At 48.4% G+C, this 17,047-nt stretch overlaps 2 protein-coding genes across 6 annotated transcripts in view; one reads left to right on the top strand and one right to left on the bottom strand.

The window, feature by feature from the left end:
* Positions 1–9,056, top strand: part of LOC308466147 (rap1 GTPase-activating protein 1-like) — an 88,354-nt gene extending 79,298 nt beyond the window's left edge. The window contains exons 19-24 of one of the 4 annotated variants that reach the window (XR_013980676.1): positions 4,003–4,119; positions 4,627–4,756; positions 4,863–4,965; positions 6,550–6,635; positions 6,770–6,874; positions 8,340–9,056. Coding sequence is in view for 3 of the 4 variants with exons in the window: in XM_080986750.1 (XP_080842876.1) it covers positions 4,003–4,119; positions 4,627–4,756; positions 4,863–4,965; positions 6,550–6,635; positions 6,770–6,793 (460 nt within the window). In the remaining variant the exon portion in view is untranslated. The remainder of the gene's footprint in view (positions 1–4,002; positions 4,120–4,626; positions 4,757–4,862; positions 4,966–6,549; positions 6,636–6,769; positions 6,875–8,339) is intronic. The other 3 variants (XM_080986743.1, XM_080986750.1, XM_080986745.1) reach the window with 3 other exon arrangements.
* GSTK1 (glutathione S-transferase kappa 1) overlaps positions 1–17,047 on the bottom strand; it is a 44,658-nt gene that overhangs the window by 24,089 nt on the left and 3,522 nt on the right. Inside the window, exons 3-8 of one of the 2 annotated variants that reach the window (XM_080987014.1) lie at positions 16,090–16,218; positions 15,672–15,772; positions 14,292–14,327; positions 12,856–12,972; positions 11,427–11,520; positions 10,361–10,801 (exon numbers count right to left, since the gene is read on the bottom strand). The exons of the other annotated variant lie outside the window; for it this stretch is intronic. Coding sequence (XP_080843140.1) covers positions 10,758–10,801; positions 11,427–11,520; positions 12,856–12,972; positions 14,292–14,327; positions 15,672–15,772; positions 16,090–16,218 — 521 coding nt within the window. The 3' untranslated portion in view covers positions 10,361–10,757. Of the gene's footprint in view, positions 1–10,360; positions 10,802–11,426; positions 11,521–12,855; positions 12,973–14,291; positions 14,328–15,671; positions 15,773–16,089; positions 16,219–17,047 lie in introns of those variants that run through there. 2 annotated transcript variants of the gene reach the window in all.

Raw genomic sequence — 17,047 nt, 5'->3', positions numbered from 1 at the left:
CCTGGGTGAGGGTAAGGTCTTCGCTAAGCTGGACCTTGCCCAAGCCTATCAACAACTGCCAGTCGATGATGCCACTGCTGAAGCCCAGACGATCGTCACCCACCGGGGGGCTTTCCGTTGCCGCCGGTTGCAGTTCGGGGTGAGTGTGGCTCCTGGCATCTTCCAAAGCCTTATGGAGCGTCTCCTGCAAGGGCTTCCGGGCGTGGTACCATATTTTGATGACGTCTTGGTGTCTGCAGACTCACACCAGCAGCTGTTCGAGCGCCTCCGTGCCGTGCTGACCAGGTTCCAGGAGGCCGGGCTCAAGGTAAAGAGGGAGAAGTGCCAGATCGCCGTTCCACAGGTAGAGTTCCTGGGCTATCTTATCGATGCCTCCGGTCTTCATCCAACCACATCCAAGATCCGCGCTATCCAGCAGGCCCCCACCCCAAAGAACAAAATGGAGTTGCAGGCATTCCTGGGGCTGCTGAACTTTTATAACATGTTCCTGCCCCACAAAGCCACAGTGGCTGAGCCTCTTCACCGACTCCTTAGCACTAAGACGCCTTGGGCCTGGGGTCATCGGGAGACGGCGGCCTTCAACGCGGTCAAGGCTCTCCTTTCTTCAGACAGTGTGCTGGTACAGTACAGTGAATCCAGGCCGCTGGTCCTTGCCTGCGACGCCTCACCTTTTGGCATCGGTGCTGTCCTTAGTCACCGTTTTCCAGATGGAAGAGAAGCACCGCTCGCCTACTTTTCCAGGACACTATCTCCGACGGAACGGAATTACAGCCAGCTCGACAAGGAGGCATTGGCACTTGTGGCTGGAGTGAAGAGGTTCCATGAATACCTCTATGGCAGGACTTTTGACCTCATCACTGACCACAAGCCACTCCTGGGCCTCCTCGCCGGTGATCGTCCAACTCCACCGGTCCTCTCACCACGCATGCTGCGATGGACTGTTTTCCTGGCTGCCTACCACTACCGGCTCATCCATCGCCCGGGGAAATCGATGGGCCATGCCGACGCCCTCAGCCGTTGCCCTCTTCCAGCATTTGTGGAAGACCCGGCTCCAGCTTCATCGCTCCTTCTGATTGAGGATCTTCCGGCAGCGCCTGTATCGGCTGCCACTGTGGCCTCCGCATCTGCCCAGGATCGCACCATCAGCCGGGTGCTCAACTGGGTGTGGAGGGGGTGGCCACAAGGGCCTTTTGCATCGGAGTTCCAGCCCTTCGCAACCAGACAACATGAACTCTCAGCTCATCGTGGCTGCCTGCTGTGGGGAGACCGCGTCGTGATTCCCCAGGGACTCCGTCAGCGCGTCCTGGAGGCTCTGCACGTTGGCCACCCGGGAATTGTCAAAATGAAGGCGTTGGCTCGGTGTTACGTCTGGTGGCCTAATATGGACGATGCCATCACTGCCTGGGTGTCCGCCTGTCAAGCGTGCCAGGAGTCGAGGCCTGCACCACCGGCAGCTAAGGGACACACCTGGGAGATGCCAAAGACACCCTGGTCGAGGGTGCACATCGATCTGGCTGGCCCCTTTCACGGCCGGACCTTTATGGTAGTGGTGGACGCCTATTCCAAATGGCTGGAGGTCGCCCTGATGCCCTCCACCACTACCGAAGCTGTCATCCGGGTGCTGCGAGGCCTGTTTGCAACGCATGGGTGTCCTGATGTCCTTGTCTCTGACAACGGACCGCAGTTCACGTCAGGCACGTTTGAGCGGTATCTTTTGGAACTGGGCATCCGCCATGCCCTAACGGCACCTTTTCATCCATCCAGCAACGGGCAAGCGGAAAGAATGGTGCGCTCGACAAAAGAGGCACTGGCGCGCCTGGACCGGGGAGACTGGCATGAGCGGGTCGCCGAATACTTGTTCGTGCAACACATCACCCCTCATGCGGCCACAGGGAGGAGTCCTGCTGAACTGCTTATGGGCCGCCGCCTCAGGTCACCGCTCGACCGGCTACACCCAGACTTTGCCGTGGCTGAACCCCCAGGCTGTGCCAACGCACCACGGTCATTTGTCCCAGGAAACCAGGTCTTTGCCCGGAACTATGTGGGGGACATCCCTTGGGTGCCAGCCACAGTAGTGGGAGTCACTGGACCTCGCTCGTACCAGGTGGCACTCGAAGACGGACGCTTGTGGCGACGGCACATAGACCAGCTTAGGCGCAGGGTTGGGGACTTGGACACTACCGAGGTGCCCCCAACTGCGTTTGCGGCTCCAGAAGAGACACGTACAGATGGCGAGGCCCCACCTACACCTCCCTCACAAACTGCCAGCGTGGAGCCGAACCAAGCCGTTTCAGAACAGACTCAGACCACTCCACTTGTGGAGGCTCCACCCACAGCAGCGGATCCAGGGGAGTTGGTTCCAACGCCACCTAGGGTCGCACCACAGCCTCAGCGAGAACTGTGTGGCCCTCCGGACTTGGCTACCAGTCCCCGGCGGTCTGGCAGAGTTTCCAAGCGCCCAACTTATTTAAAGGACTATGTTGTTGGACAGGTATCACTGTTGGTCTAAGTATGGGAAATGTAACCGATATGCTTTTGTGCTTAATTGAACCATTACGCGTAGTGCTGTATATAAGGAAACCATTACGATTGTAACTAACGCCTTATCTCGGTGGGGAGGGGTGTTATGTAGTGTAGTTTCACCCTGGGCCAACAGGGGGATACTGTATATAGTTTTCACTCAGGTCTGTAGATAGTTTTCACTCAGGTCCGCGGCAGTTATTTTAGGCGGGAACTCTGGGCTGTTGTGGTTACAATGTTGACAGCCGGCTGCCTATAAATACAGGCCGGCTGAGCTGTTCGCAGTTAGTTCTATTCCAGCTTACCATAATAAAGAGCTACTTGAAGAAATCGCTGTGCCGGCTGCTATGTCAACCCACCACCTAACATATGCCATAAAGCCAACCGGTAACAGAGGATGCATTTCCATAATGTGGTTTCTAGAGATGTAACATTTAGTTCCAGTCGTATAGCAGTATTGCTTACACACCTGGGTAATTTTAACAACCTTCTTAAAAACTGGTTTTGGATTACCTCCAACTGGGTTAGATTAGCAAAGGACCCCCATAATGGGACTGCATATGCTATTGTTGCAATCACCTTTGCCTTGAAAACTTACAACACTGATGGAATATGGAAAGCCCCATCTGAAAAGAAAAAACGCAATAGCGCATAGGAAAGGGCTTTAGCTCTGTTTAATACATATGCAACATGGACCTTCCAGCCCATGTTGTGTTGGAGGAAGACTCCCAAGTACTGAAATTTAAAGACTTGGTCAATAGCTTTTCCGTCTATTCTCCAATTATAGGTTTTTCGACTCTTGGTGAAAATTAGAACTTTGGACTTAACATGGTTAATTGTAAGAAAATTTGATTTACAGTAAACATCGAAAATTTTTAATGCCCTCCTAAGGCCGACTCTTGAAAAGGATAGGATCACTGCGTCGTCTGCGTAGAGTAGAAGGGGGCAACGATATTGGGCAAGATGGGGGGCGTGGATCGTTTCTTGAGCCTCTATCAGAGGCGCCCTCATATCACTTATAAATAGATTGAAAAGGGTCGGAGCAAGGATACATCCTTGGCGAACACCTCTATTGATAGTTACTGAGTTTGAGAGGTCGCCTGCCGGAGAGATTCTCACCCTAGCGGCCGATCCGTCATGCAGTTTAGTTATTAGCCACAAAAGTCTTTTGTCTATTCCCCATCGGGCTAGTTTTCCCCAGAGCAATCCTCTGGGGATGCTGTCAAAAGCGGCCTTTAAATCAATAAAGGCCGCACAAAGTTGGCCTCTATTTGGGGAGGAGTATTTCCGGGCAAGGTGGTATAAAACTAAGATCTGATCAACCGCTGACTGATTCGGTCTAAAACCAGCCTGTTCAGGCCCAATCAGGTTGTTCTCGGGCTGAAGGAGAATTTAAGAGTCTTAAAGAAATGAAGCCACTGGATTTCATGCAAAGACATTTGGCTCCATGTTGTAAATGTTTTTGTTCCCTTTCCTCCAAAGCAAAGACATTGCTGAAAGGATACAGAAAGTATTGGAGAGCCCAGGGCCCTTCTTTGACCTCAAGTCGGACGGCTCTTCCAGTCCCAGCTCCCCAGAATTCCCCAACAGGAAGAACAAGTGAGTTGAGAACAAAAGAACGCTGGGAAGCCTTGTGTAAAGTGTGGGGGGGGGGGGAGGGAACCTCCACCCTGCTATGTTATATTAACAGGAAAGAGAGGGTGATTGAGCCAATATAGAGTAGTGGACTAAGCCTTTGGAAACCAGGGTTCAAATCCCCAGTTGGCTATGAGGCTCACTGGGTGACTTTGGGCCAACTGCTGTCTCTCAGCCCAAGCTTACCTCACAGGGTTGTTGCGATGATAACAACGAGGAGAACAATGTATACCACCTTCAGCTCCTGGGAGAAAAGTTGAGATATACATTTAACGAACAATAAACAGTGCTTCATTTTTAAATGTGCGTATTGAGCTCTAATAAACTAGAGGACCTGAGCAAGTCTGGGCAGGCTTTTAAGACTTCTCACAAAGTGAGGCTTTTGTCACAGAGGCTTATGAACTGTAATGCTGGGCTGGTGGCCCTTGAGATTTATGAGAGTGATGATTTGGGGCTTGTGTGTTCCTCCAGCAGAACGCTCTCCGGTCAGACATCAGGGTATTGCGTGATGCAGCCCTTGTCCCGTTCCTCGTCCAACGTGAGCAGCTGTTGCAGCGGAGTGAGAGAAAATGAGACGTCGGAGGAGGAGGAGAATGAGGCGGTCAGTGTGGGGTCTTGGAAATCCCCTTTCCACTCAAGTAGTCCTCCTGTCCCAGCTGAGCAGCTGCAGCATCCTCTAAGGCCTGTTCCCCATTTCTCTTGTGCAGGAGTTGATGTGTTCCCTTGAAGGTCCCCAAAAGCAGGAGTCCCTGACTCAGAGCGCGTGGTTAGACGATAGTGTCTGCACACCCAGCAGTACCAGCTCACCAGGTAAAAACCAAACGAGTTCTTGCAGGTTCTAGGACAAGACTTGTTTGGGTGAACTAATGTGTCACCTTTGCATTATCATTGCTGCTGCAAAGCCATCCCACATTGCACTGACAGCAAGTAGATGGGAACTTTCCCATGTTGATGTCCCTCATGGAGGAAGGATGATAGCACAAGAAGGACTCCTGTGCCTATTTGCATGAGAAGGACGTGGCTACAATTTTCCAAGTGAACCAAAGATTCACTATCCTTTTGAAAAAAAACCCAGTTCTGACCAAGAGGCAGGAATCATTTGAGAATGACGGCTGTCTTTCCTTGCAGCTGGAAAGCAGTACCACACTTTCAGCTGCTGAAGAACTACCTGGTTTCTTTACAATATGCTAAAGCAAATCAAATACATCCTCTTTTCTTTCTCTTGATTCTTCTTCCTCCTGACACATCCTAGAGAGGTGGGTTCTGGCTAAAGGCATGAATAAAATGCAGCATCGACCAATGACCCAATGTGGTACATTCCTTTCTTACAGGGACCAGCCACATGCTTCTGGCAGTTTGAAGGCAATATGCCTCTCCTACTGGTGTTCTCCAGCAACTGGTGTTTAGGGATACAATGGCTTTGCATCTGGAAGTTTCATTTAGCCCTCGTGACCAAGAACCATTAATGGACATGTTCTCTGTTTTGAAACCACCTGGGGCTGATGATGATACCTTTAAAATGTGTTACCACATTTGAACGTATTTAAGTGTTGTTTGGTGGTTTATTCATTTTTTAAAGCAGCATGGGGAGACCCCAATTTGGATCAGGACTCATAAAGGCACATTCTTTCCCCCTGAACATTATTCAGGGTGGGTTACATTATAATCATGCAATGAAAAACCAGGAAAACAGGTATAATGGTTTAGGCAATTATAAAAACAAGTAAACAATTCTAAACAAAAGCAGTGGATAATAGGTTGAATATTATGCTTGAAATTTATGTTCTAAGGCTAGGAGGGCTGAAAATGTAAAACAGTGTCTACTGAGTATCTCTACAATGGTAAAACAGGGGCAGTAATTTACCAGGGACAGGTATCGGAAAATGGCTGATGTCCCAAGCAAATTAGCAGTACTGTAGCATCCTGTATATGGGACGCGGGTGGCGCTGTGGGTAAAACCTCAGCGCCTAGGACTTGCCGATCGTCTGGTCAGCGGTTTGAATCCCCGCGGCGGGGTGCGCTCCCGTTGCTCGGTCCCAGCGCCTGCCAACCTAGCAGTTCGAAAGCACGTCAAAGTGCAAGTAGATAAATAGGGACCGCTTACTAGCGGGAAGGTAAACGGCGTTCCGTGTGCTGCGCTGGCTCGCCAGATGCAGCTTGTCACGCTGGCCACGTGACCCGGAAGTGTCTTCGGACAGCGCTGGCCCCCGGCCTCTTAAGCGAGATGGGCGCACAACCCTAGAGTCGGACAGGTCTGGCCCGTACGGGCAGGGGTACCTTTACCTTAGCATCCTGTATATAGTTGGCAGGAGCCTGAGTGGGGAAAAGATGGGTCTAGTGCCCCAGAAATAGCTTGATTTAACCTTTCTAAATAAAATGCTTAATTCCTTTCAGTAACTCAGCTGCTCCCTCCAAGCAGTGCTGCAGGCTCCATGGAGAAGGGGAAAGGCAGCAAAGTGGATGCTCATCGTTACAGTCCAGTATGTCCTTCTACTTTTCTTTTCCCCATGACATTAAGGAGGCAGGGAGGTGATTTCATGGGTTCTTTGTATACTGGAAAGCAGGGGGGTAAAGGGAAGAATGCTAAAGAAACTGCCACTTCCTTGTTCCACAGGCCTCCATTTTGTGCTGTGTGTGATGTCATCGCTGGAGGGGTGTCTCAGTGCATGCTGGGTAATTCTCAGGTAATCCACACCCTAGGGAGCCTCGGTGCCCTAGGGTAAGGGGACAAGGGCATGTGGGCAAAAGGTGATGGAAAGGAAGAGGGCTCTCTTGGTCACCCTCCGCATTCCCTGATGGGAAAACAGGAGGCTGACTTTGTGGCTCTCCCCAGACACACAGGCGGCTCTTGTGTCTTCTCTTCCCAAACCCCTCACACCAATCTGAACTTCTTTCCCAAGACAACTGCTCTGTGCCCCCATCACAAACACACCTCCGCTGCATCTAGCAGGGTCTGCAAGTTTCTTGGCGAATTCCCCAAGATCCTTGTTTCCCACAATGCCCTTTCCCCCCAGCCCCATCCATCTCTCTGTGTTACTGCAGCTTTTTTTATTTTTTTGCGCTCAGTCATCTCTGCTCACTGGCTAGCTTTGTGCTTCTGTCAATCTGTTTCCTGCCTCTGTCATTGATGGGGAGGTGCATCCTTCATTAGTTTGTCTTCAAGAAAGGGGGAGGGACTCCCAAGGACTGTGGAAGCTTTTCAAGGTAATCAGATGCCTTTTCCAGGGGGCGAGTTACTTGCCCCCCGAACGGTACCTAATCGGACACAATGATTATATTCTGCCCTGGTTTGTTTCGGTGCAAACAGAACTCATTGGATGGTTACTTGTGCCCCACAGCTTTGGTGGCCACAGGAGGTGCCATAAGAAGCAAAAAACTCAGAATTGCACTGGTCTGATTCATATACCAATTTGTAGCTTTGTTCAGATCCAGTAAAGGCAACCCAACTAACTTGGCTGAATTTGTCACACAGGGGACGTGTTGGAGCACGCTTGCAAATTGTCCCAGTGGGACTTGGAAATACGTGGCGTTGAAATGCTTTTCACTTAATCAGCCTGGCGGATCTGAATACTGCCCTCTCAGCTGCATCCATATTATATTATGAGATTGCTTTTCATGGCTTAAGGGAAATAAAAGAATTCTGTAAAGCTTCCCATGAGATTTTGCTCATCCCTGGTTGTGTGTCTCCATATATGAACCTGGATTCTTTATGGAGATTGCTGGTAAAAGACAGGCCGCCTGGTTCCCCACCTGCTGTGCTGCCTGGTATAGTATCGCTCCGCCTCTGGTCTAGGGAATGTACTTGCCCTTCGTTAGCATTCACAGATGGAACTGCTTTGCTTTGTTAAGCTTGACCAAAGGCTGAAGTATAGGAAGAACAAAGCTGCTTATAGAATCATAGAATCATAGAGTTGGAAGAGACCACAAGGGCCATCGAGTCCAACCCCCTGCCAAGCAGGAAACACCATCAGAGCACTCCTGACATATGGTTGTCAAGCCTCTGCTTAAAGACCTCCAAAGAAGGAGACTCCACCACACTCCTTGGCAGCAAATTCCACTGTCGAACAGCTCTTGCTGTTCCACTGTCGAACAGCTCTTACTGTTCGACTGCTTTGGGGTCCCGTGATCACATCTGTCCCTTGAATCTACTCAGCTGTTATCAACTTCCCTGTCTGTGCTTGCAGGATTTGATGCCAAAGTGAGACCTCAACAGCAGCTCACCCAGATGTCCGGAGGAGTTGGATGCTGGACTCCCCAAGAACGCCTGACCTGACCTTTCTGCTTCATTCAGTGACAGCTGCACCACAGGCAGTAAGGAAACCAACCACAAAAGTCCAAATCGTGGCATTCGCTCACCCACATGTGTCATTCTAGTTCAGCAACCTCAGGAGATCAGAAAGTCAAGAGGGGGGAACAGGGGTCTCCTGCCATAGTTTCAGAAACAAACAAGAGGAGAGAGATCTTTCTGTCTGTCCTCATAACTGCTAAAATTTAAAAACCCAAGATGTGCCCCCACAGGGCCTTCTTAGGAAGGCTGTGTTTGTACCCATTCTTCTGAGCACAGGCTTTATAAAACTAAGGAATGAAAGCCCTTATCACTCTAAGGATGGCACCTGGTATGTGAGAGCTCCTCAACTGCTTTATGCAGCGTAGGTATCTTGTGCCAAAGTGCACAGGTGTCTGATAGTGGGAGGGGTTTGTGTTCATCTCATCCTTCATGGGATTCAACAGGTCTTTGTTTGGTATCTCACTGTACAACAGTCCCTCCAAGCACTCCATTCTCCCTTAAGTCTCTGTGCCATCAAGAACCTATAAATGTGAATTTGTGACCCTTGCTCCATGCTTGTTGTGTCTGTGGTGTCTGGGCTTGCAATAAAAGACTACTGTGACCAATATGCTCTGATCTTTGTTGTGGTCTCTTAAGTGTTCCTGCCAAGAACTATTTGGGGTTAAAATAAGGGGTCTGGCCTGCACCACATTATCTTCTTGTGCCTTATTTTAGCAAAGACGAACAGGTAAAAACACTGTGTGACCTTCAGACAGGTCCACCCCACTGAAAGTGTGAAGCACGAGATCAGTTTAAATTCTTTGGTCTTGGGATGAAGTGCTACACACACTTTTGTCTTGTTCTTTGATGCACAGTGACACTGATCTCAGCATCCAGATACAGGTTTCGGATACAGGAGGAGTTCTTGTTAGTAAGCAAAGGTTGCAAATTGGGAGGAAACACACATCCACCAAAAACCTGTGTGACCTGAAATCAGGGTGATTTCTTGTTCTTGTTTGTTTGTGAAGCACAACACCACAGCGATTCACAGAATAGAATCATAGAGTTGGAATAGACCACAAGGGCCATTGAGTCCAACCCCCTGCCAAGCAGGAAACACCAGCAGAGCACTCCTGATTCAGCTGTGGCACTTAAGCAGAGGATGTTCACCAAGCACAGAAGAAATCACTTCCTGCAACTAACTGCTCCACTTGTAATAAGGCTCACTGTAGACGCTTCTCCCAGGAGAAGAGGGCTTCAATGCTGGAAATGCAATGGCCCTTCTTTCCCTTCTCCACCCACAGTCTCTCAATGTATCCTAATCTATGTATATTTATCTTGTCTTGTTTAATTAAAGTACAGAGGTACCTCAGGTTACATATGCTTCAGGTTACACACGCTTCAGGTTACACACTCCACTAACCCAGAAATAGTGCTTCAGGTTAAGAACTTTGCCTCAGGATGAGAACAGAAATTGTGCTCCGGCGGTGCAGCAGCAGCAGGCGGCCCCATTGGCTAAAGTGGTGCTTCAGATTAAGAACAGTTTCAGGTTAAGAACGGACCTCCGGAACAAATTAAGTACTTAACCCGAGGTACCACTGTACCAAACAGTTGTTTCAAGTTGTGTCTGAATGAAATTAAGATTCACTGATGGTGCGCGCACGTAGCGTATGAAAAAGGTTCTCAACTCCTGGCATTTCTTGTTGGTAGTGGAGGTCGTGACAGACCCTCTGATACCCCAAGAGTTGTTGGCAGTCAGAGTAGACACTACCAGACTACAGAGACATGGTGCGTGTCAGTTTCCGATGTTTGTAACACATCTGAATTTCAGAAAAGAATCAAATGTTGCTATTATGCAACACTTCTGGGAATGGTGCAGGGGAGCTGTGCTGATGTCCACAGCACTTTGAAGCCTTCTAATGACCAAGTTGGACAAGATACACCTCCAAGCCCCTTTTATTATGCCATTACATATCCCCAACAAAGAGCAGTCTCTCATGAAGAGCAATACGCACCTCATTGACTCACACCATCTGTATCAATTTCTGCAAGCAACTAACTATATTGCCGGAAACAGCAACCAAAACAAGCAACTAAAAGTGAAGCTTCTTTGTTAATGCGTATCTACATCTCCGGTATGCCAGCAACTCACACGGGTCAAATGTGTGTTAGACATAAAGCAGTGTGATTGGGGTGCATTGCATGTTGATATCATCGCTGTGTTGCCTTCTCTAGTATCAAAAATCGTGTTTATGGGGTTGCCTTCTGCCCTCCTGTGTTCACCTTGTAGAAACAGACGCTTAGAAATCCCATTGTTCCTCTGTAACTCTCAGAGCTAAAGCTTAGAAGATGTGGGAACTGGTCCCAGCCATTTCTCTCCTGCAAAACAAGTCGGAATCGGAGAGCAAATTAGATTCAGAATGCAGAAGGGGGTCTTAAAGAAGCAACAAGTTAAGCCAACACACCAATTCAATAGCAGCAGTGGGAAAATGACATTAATTCCCTACTTCATCTGATAGGTTACTAGATTAAGGCAGTTTGTGTCACTACAACTGCCTCAGAAGTCTGGGTATTTTACAGGAAGTCAGACAAGGGGAAGGGATCAAACTCTCCAAAGGGCCAGCAGAGTGATGCCTAAGCTATGCAAATTCAACCTGAAGGCAGATGCTTACAAAACTGAATACTCCTCCATTAATAATTCCCAGCACAGTGAAAACTAGGCTAGGCAAGAACTCTTCTGTCACCCACAAAAAGATTAAATGAAGGAGCATTCAGTCATGCAAAAGGTACCACATTTGTGTCGGGGGGCACCTGAATAACCTGAGAATCTCTAGACAGAGTGAACGGCATGGACTGGAATATTCAGTATACAGCCTGAGGTATTTAAAGTTGTTGAGGTTTTTTAAGTACCTGCAAGTGGCCAGGACTTTCCTTTTGGCATGTTAGTCCAAACTGGAACCTGAAAGACCATTAAATGATAGGCAACAGCATTAAAAACACTCACCCAAGAGATGTCCCAGCAGCTCTAAACGATCCGAACCGAAGAGAAGGTGAGGCTCTTCATTAACGTGAGCAACAAAACATGGCAGCCCAAATGCCTGAAGGAAGACAGACGACACAAGAGTCGCAAAGGGGGCACTGCTTCATCTACACACTTTGATGCAATGTACATGAACCTGCAAAGCTCAAACGGGTTCAGGTTGCCTTCTGTGTTTGGTGGCTGCAGATTTATCTTACACTTAGGTTCTTAAGAAAGATGGAATATATATCGGAGCTTGAACACTGGGAAGTGAATGTGGTCACTTCCGTTCTGTTAGGTTGTCTGAAAGTAGCTTAAAAGCCTGATGGCTCACCAGGACACACAGATCCAGGAATTTTATACTGAATCAGTATATTGGTACATCTCGCTGAGTACTTGCTGAGTACAGTGGTACCTCGGGTTAAGTACTTAATTCGTTCTAGAGGTCCATACTTAACCTGAAACTGTTCTTAACCTGAAGCACCACTTTAGCTAATGGGACCTCCTGCTGCTGCCGCGCCGCCGGAGCACAATTTCTGTTCTCATCCTGAAGCAAAGTTCTTAACCTGAAGCACTATTTCTAGGTTAGCGGAGTCTGTAACCTGAAGCGTATGTAACCCGAGGTACCACTGTACTGTCTTCACTGACTGCCAGCGGCTCTCCAAGATTTCTGACCTGCCCTACCTGGCTTCAGGGAATCCAGTCCCTTCCATGGTGGGCAGCCAAGAATTAGATACACAAGAGGAGTTCTTACCAAATCTTTTATTCGATATTCACAGCTCTGAAAAGTGCCTCTCCATTGCAGTAATGGCATTGCTCCAAGCAAAGCCCCACTGCCTGCGTCTCTCCTATTACATGTCATCCCTATGTTGGCAGATCTGTGCTTTCTGTTCTCCTACTTTCCATGCCCACCAGGTTCTGGGAGAAGGGGGATCTGGAATGCTTTCTAAAGACACTGAGTTTGTCAGCTGTCTCTTCCCTGGTGCTGCTCCCCTCCCAGTATTTCCCAGCTTCTCCCCTCTACAGCCTCTGAACTATGACCTTCTGCAAACCAGTGTTGTAAATCTATACTGTCTCCTCCTTCTCTCAGAAGGAATCCAATGATGATTGAACCTGCGACCTTCTGCATCCAAAGCAGATGGCCCGTTTCCCTATTGTTTGGACATCCAGGCACTTGATTCCTCAGGGTAACCCTTCAGGAAAAAGGGGCAGGGGGTGGAAGATGCACAGCTGCTGATAAAGTATTTGCAAGGAAGAGGAACCTGCAGAGCTCAAGACATCCGTTGGACTCGAGTTCCCATCATTGCTGATCACTGACCCTACTGGCTGGCGCTGATGGGAGTTGGGGAGTCCAGCAGTATCAGCAGGACCACAGCTTCCCCTGCCCTGGCCTGATGCGATGCCAGTGTCTCACCCCATATTTTAGTGCTTCATCTGTTGTAGCTTTCAGGCGATTCTTCACCTCTGGTGAGGAACTCATTTCCAGGAGTTTCCGAGCTTGGTCGGAGGACAAACCTGCTCTCTCTGCAGCCTGAAAAGAGACAGATGGAGAAAAGCAAGTGCCGCAGTCGCTATAGCCAAGGTTAATTGGATAACGCTTCAAAAGGTCTCCGGTACTGACACAGGAATTTAACCGGCATGGAGTATTTTAAAGGAGAGCACAACAAAGACAAAAAATGAATTTGCTTTGCTGAGAAGCAGGTGCAACCAGCAGGCAGGGGAAGTGCTGGTTTTGCAACCTTGCCAGGTTAGATGCACACACATGAAATGACTTGTTCCCAGATTGTCAATATTAAGCTACGCTAAATTCTGACCATATGGCCCACACAGCTGAACATTGCCTCCCGGACAGGAAATGGCTCTGCAGAGTGCTGGGCAGAGATCTTTGCCAGGCCTGCTTGGCTGAAGCCGCCAGAGACTCACCATGGGGCTTTCAGTACACAAAGCACACAGCCTACCACTTAACCACAGATCCTTCCTATACATACCAAAGAGCACAAAACACTGCAAGAGAAATAGGATGCAGGTCATGTATCAGGACGTTCTGAATATGTGGGCGCAGAGAATTTTCACCAGGGAGTGCAGAAAGCAGTCTAAAGCTACACTGAATTGCTTTCATTGAAGTCAGTTTTTCCCCCCTTAAAAAAGGGGGACAACACCAAGAAAGCCATGCTAGGAGGAAAATAAAATCACACAAATCCTCTTCTGCATATTTTCTGTCTGACTAGCTAGAACTACAAAGCTAATCCTTCTGCACTGCAAGGTTACCTGAGAGCCAGTGTGGTGTAGTGGTTAAGAGCGGTAGTCTCGTAATCTGGGGAACCGGGTTTGAGTCTCCGCTCCTCCACATGCAGCTGCTGGGTGACCTTGGGCCAGTCACACTTCTTTGAAGTCTCTCAGCCCCACTCACCTCACAGAGTGTTTGTTGTGGGGGAGGAAGGGAAAGGAGAATGTCAGCCGCTTTGAGACTCCTTAAAGGGAGTGAAAGGCGGGATATCAAATCCAAACTCTTCTTCTTCTTCTTCTTCTACCTGAAAAGCTCTTCCTGCAGGTCCGCAATCATGAAGTCAAGAGTATAAACTTCTGTCGCAACAGAAGAATGATCACCCAGCAGATCTCCACAGGCCAGTCTACAGCACCTAGACCAATTCATCAACCTCAGGTCCCCAAATGCTGTTGGATTGCAACTTCCATCATCCCCGACTACTGACCAAATGGACTATGGATGATAGGAGGCTGCAGTCTAACAGCATCAGGAGATGCAAGGATGAAAAGCCCTCATCTAGACCAGGGTGTGTCACAAACAGGAGTACAGAGAGTGCTGCAGAACCGCAAGAGAAAGAAACTTACTGCCAAGATGCTCTCTGGCTGGGTTATGTCTTCATCCTGAAGAGACAAGGAGTAAGGCAACCGATTACAAATCTTTCATAGACAAGAGACTGACTGTGCAAGGGAGAGTGAAGATATCAAAAATAATTAACTTCCTTCTGCTACAAGAAACAAAGCACCAAGACACACACACACACACGGACAAGGGTGCCATGTCACTCGCTTCAATCAGGAGTGTAGAACCTGTGGCACTTTCTGAACTACCAACTTCCTTCAGCCCTTGGCCAACTGGAGGACTCCATGTTATGCATCCCTGATCCTAACGGAGATGGGTGCCAGGAACAGAAGTTCACTTCACCAAAGCTATAGCTACAATGATCACACTGAAGTGAAGGGTGACAGGAATGGCGTATGGCTTGGAATTTTGAGGAGCAATAGCCGTGTCAACTGCAAGCAAGTAAAACTCTTCCTGCTTTGCTGAAGGGAGAAGAGACATACTGGACCATCCCTGGAGGACTCCGGAGGCTGGGTTTTATTTGTTTGTTTGCTAATTAGTGGTCAGAGAATTGCTCTGTTTATTATTTGAGCATTGCTAATAATGTTTGCTATTATTCATACGGCTGGTATGTTCTTTTTGTTTTTCCATAAATCTTTTGTTATATGAAATATTAGTGTACAATATGACCCCCCCCCCACACACACACACTTCCCCCCTATGGTATTATGTATTGTATATTTTTCTTTGCTGCAAGTCGCTTGGAGACCTTCAGGTGACAAGCGACAAGTAAGTTTAATGAATAATAATAATAAATAAAATGATTTCTATGGAGAGACCCTGCAAGTTATATTTGCCCCTTGTTTTTTCATTCCACCCAGACCTATACAACTTTATTGCTCCCATCAAAGAGGAACAGAGTCCATCAGTCCTGGGCTGTGGCTCCTAAGTGCTAAAATACTGCCTTGGGAAACAGTAAAAAGAGATTTAAGGACCCCATGGAGAGCCACCACAGAGTGCTGCATCTGATTTGGGGGGGTTGAAAACTGTGCAAAACCTGGCCCAGGGCATTTCAACTATCTTGCCTAAGCATCCTGGATAAAAAGTAATTACTTTTTATATTTAACTTTTTTACTGCGTTTTCAAACACACTGATACAGTGAGAAGTAGCGTGACGTTCCTTACAGGGGACAGGGTAGAGAAACAGGTGAAACACACAAGAATATAGAAGTATACGGAGGGATTCTGGGCCCTGTTAATTTAATCAAAACCATACATTTTGATAAACGGGGGGGGGGGGCAGGGGCGGGGATGCCCTGCTTTATTTGTGCAATTGATAAACGGAAGAAATAATCGCGACAGGCACAGAAGCACCAGGAGAGACGTACGAGTACAACCATACTCACGCGGGACCAAAGGCGCATCCAAAGTTCTCTAGACACGGGCTCCAAAAACTGCGGCTCTGCCATATCCACGGCTGTGACAAAGCGCATGGCTTTCAGAGTGCCTGCATTTGGCCACAAAAAGGACGAGAGTCAGCGTAAATGTTAAGAGGGGAGGAATCCATTGCTACAAAATACAAAAAAAAGAAAAATAAATAAAGTGCCCTGCCCGTTGTCAAAGAAGAAGAGGCCAACCCCCACATTAAAAAAACCCTTATTAGGAAGGTTGGCTTGCATAAAAATTGTGCACTTGCTGAGAGAGTCCTATTTTTGTGGGGCAGTTTCATATGGACTCGGAGCTGCCACGGACTCATTGTGCAACGCTTCTCAGTTCTTCTCCATTATCTCCATGTATCCCCACCAAACATCTCCCTCTGCTTACCCTTCTCAAGAACAGACCCTAGGAAATCCTTTACGAGATGCAGTGGCACCTGGTAGAATTTTGCCATTCGCAGGAGGTCCTTTGACATGTACTCTCCTTTCTTCGGCACCAATGATGGGGGTCTGTTACCTGTTGCAGAGAATAAGGAGATTTCAGAGACAGAGGCTACTATATCCTACGACCTCTCATCCTTACAGCATCATCATCATCATGGGACGCGGGTGGCACTGTGGTCTAAACCACTGAGCCTCTTGGGCTTGCCCATCAGAAGGTCGGCGGTTCGAATCCCCATGAAGGAATGAGTTCCCGTTGCTCTGTCCCAGCTCCTGCCAACCTAGCAGTTCGAAAGCACACCAGTGCAAGGAGATAAATAGGTCCCACTGCAGTGGGAAAGTAAATGGTGTTTCCGTGCACTCTGGTTTCCGTCACAGTGTCCATTGAGCCGGAAGCGGTTTAGTCATGCTGGCCACATGATCTGGAAAGCTGTCTGTGGACAAAGGCTGGCTCCCTCGGCCTGAAAGCGAGATGAGCGCCACAACCCCATAGTCACTTAATTGGGTATATAAGGGGTGTGACCATTTTTCAGGTGTCCTGGGTCCACACTGCATAAGACTGTCTACACCAAAAACCAGCACCATAAACGTAGCCCAGTACCTAACTGGCAACTAGTGCCCTTCTTTCAGCAGTGGATACATTACTCCTGCGAGCAGCCAAACAATGGCATTTTGCATCACCTTCCAGACCGACCTCAAGGGTAGTCCCACATACAGTGCATTGCAGTAATCTAGCCTGGAGGTTACCAGTGCATGGGCAACAGCAACCAGGCTCTCCCAGTCCAGAAACAGCCATAGCTATATCAACAGCCCGAGGTGTTGTTGTTTTGTCTTCCTTAAATGAATTTCATCAAAATTAGCCTTCACAACAACTAAGTGCAGGATCTGTAATACATGACACAGCT

This window comes from Podarcis pityusensis (genome assembly GCF_964106645.2).
Source record: "Podarcis pityusensis genome assembly, chromosome: 17".
In the NCBI taxonomy this organism is placed as follows: domain Eukaryota; kingdom Metazoa; phylum Chordata; class Lepidosauria; order Squamata; family Lacertidae; genus Podarcis; species Podarcis pityusensis.
This window is presented reverse-complemented; position numbering and strand designations above follow the sequence as displayed.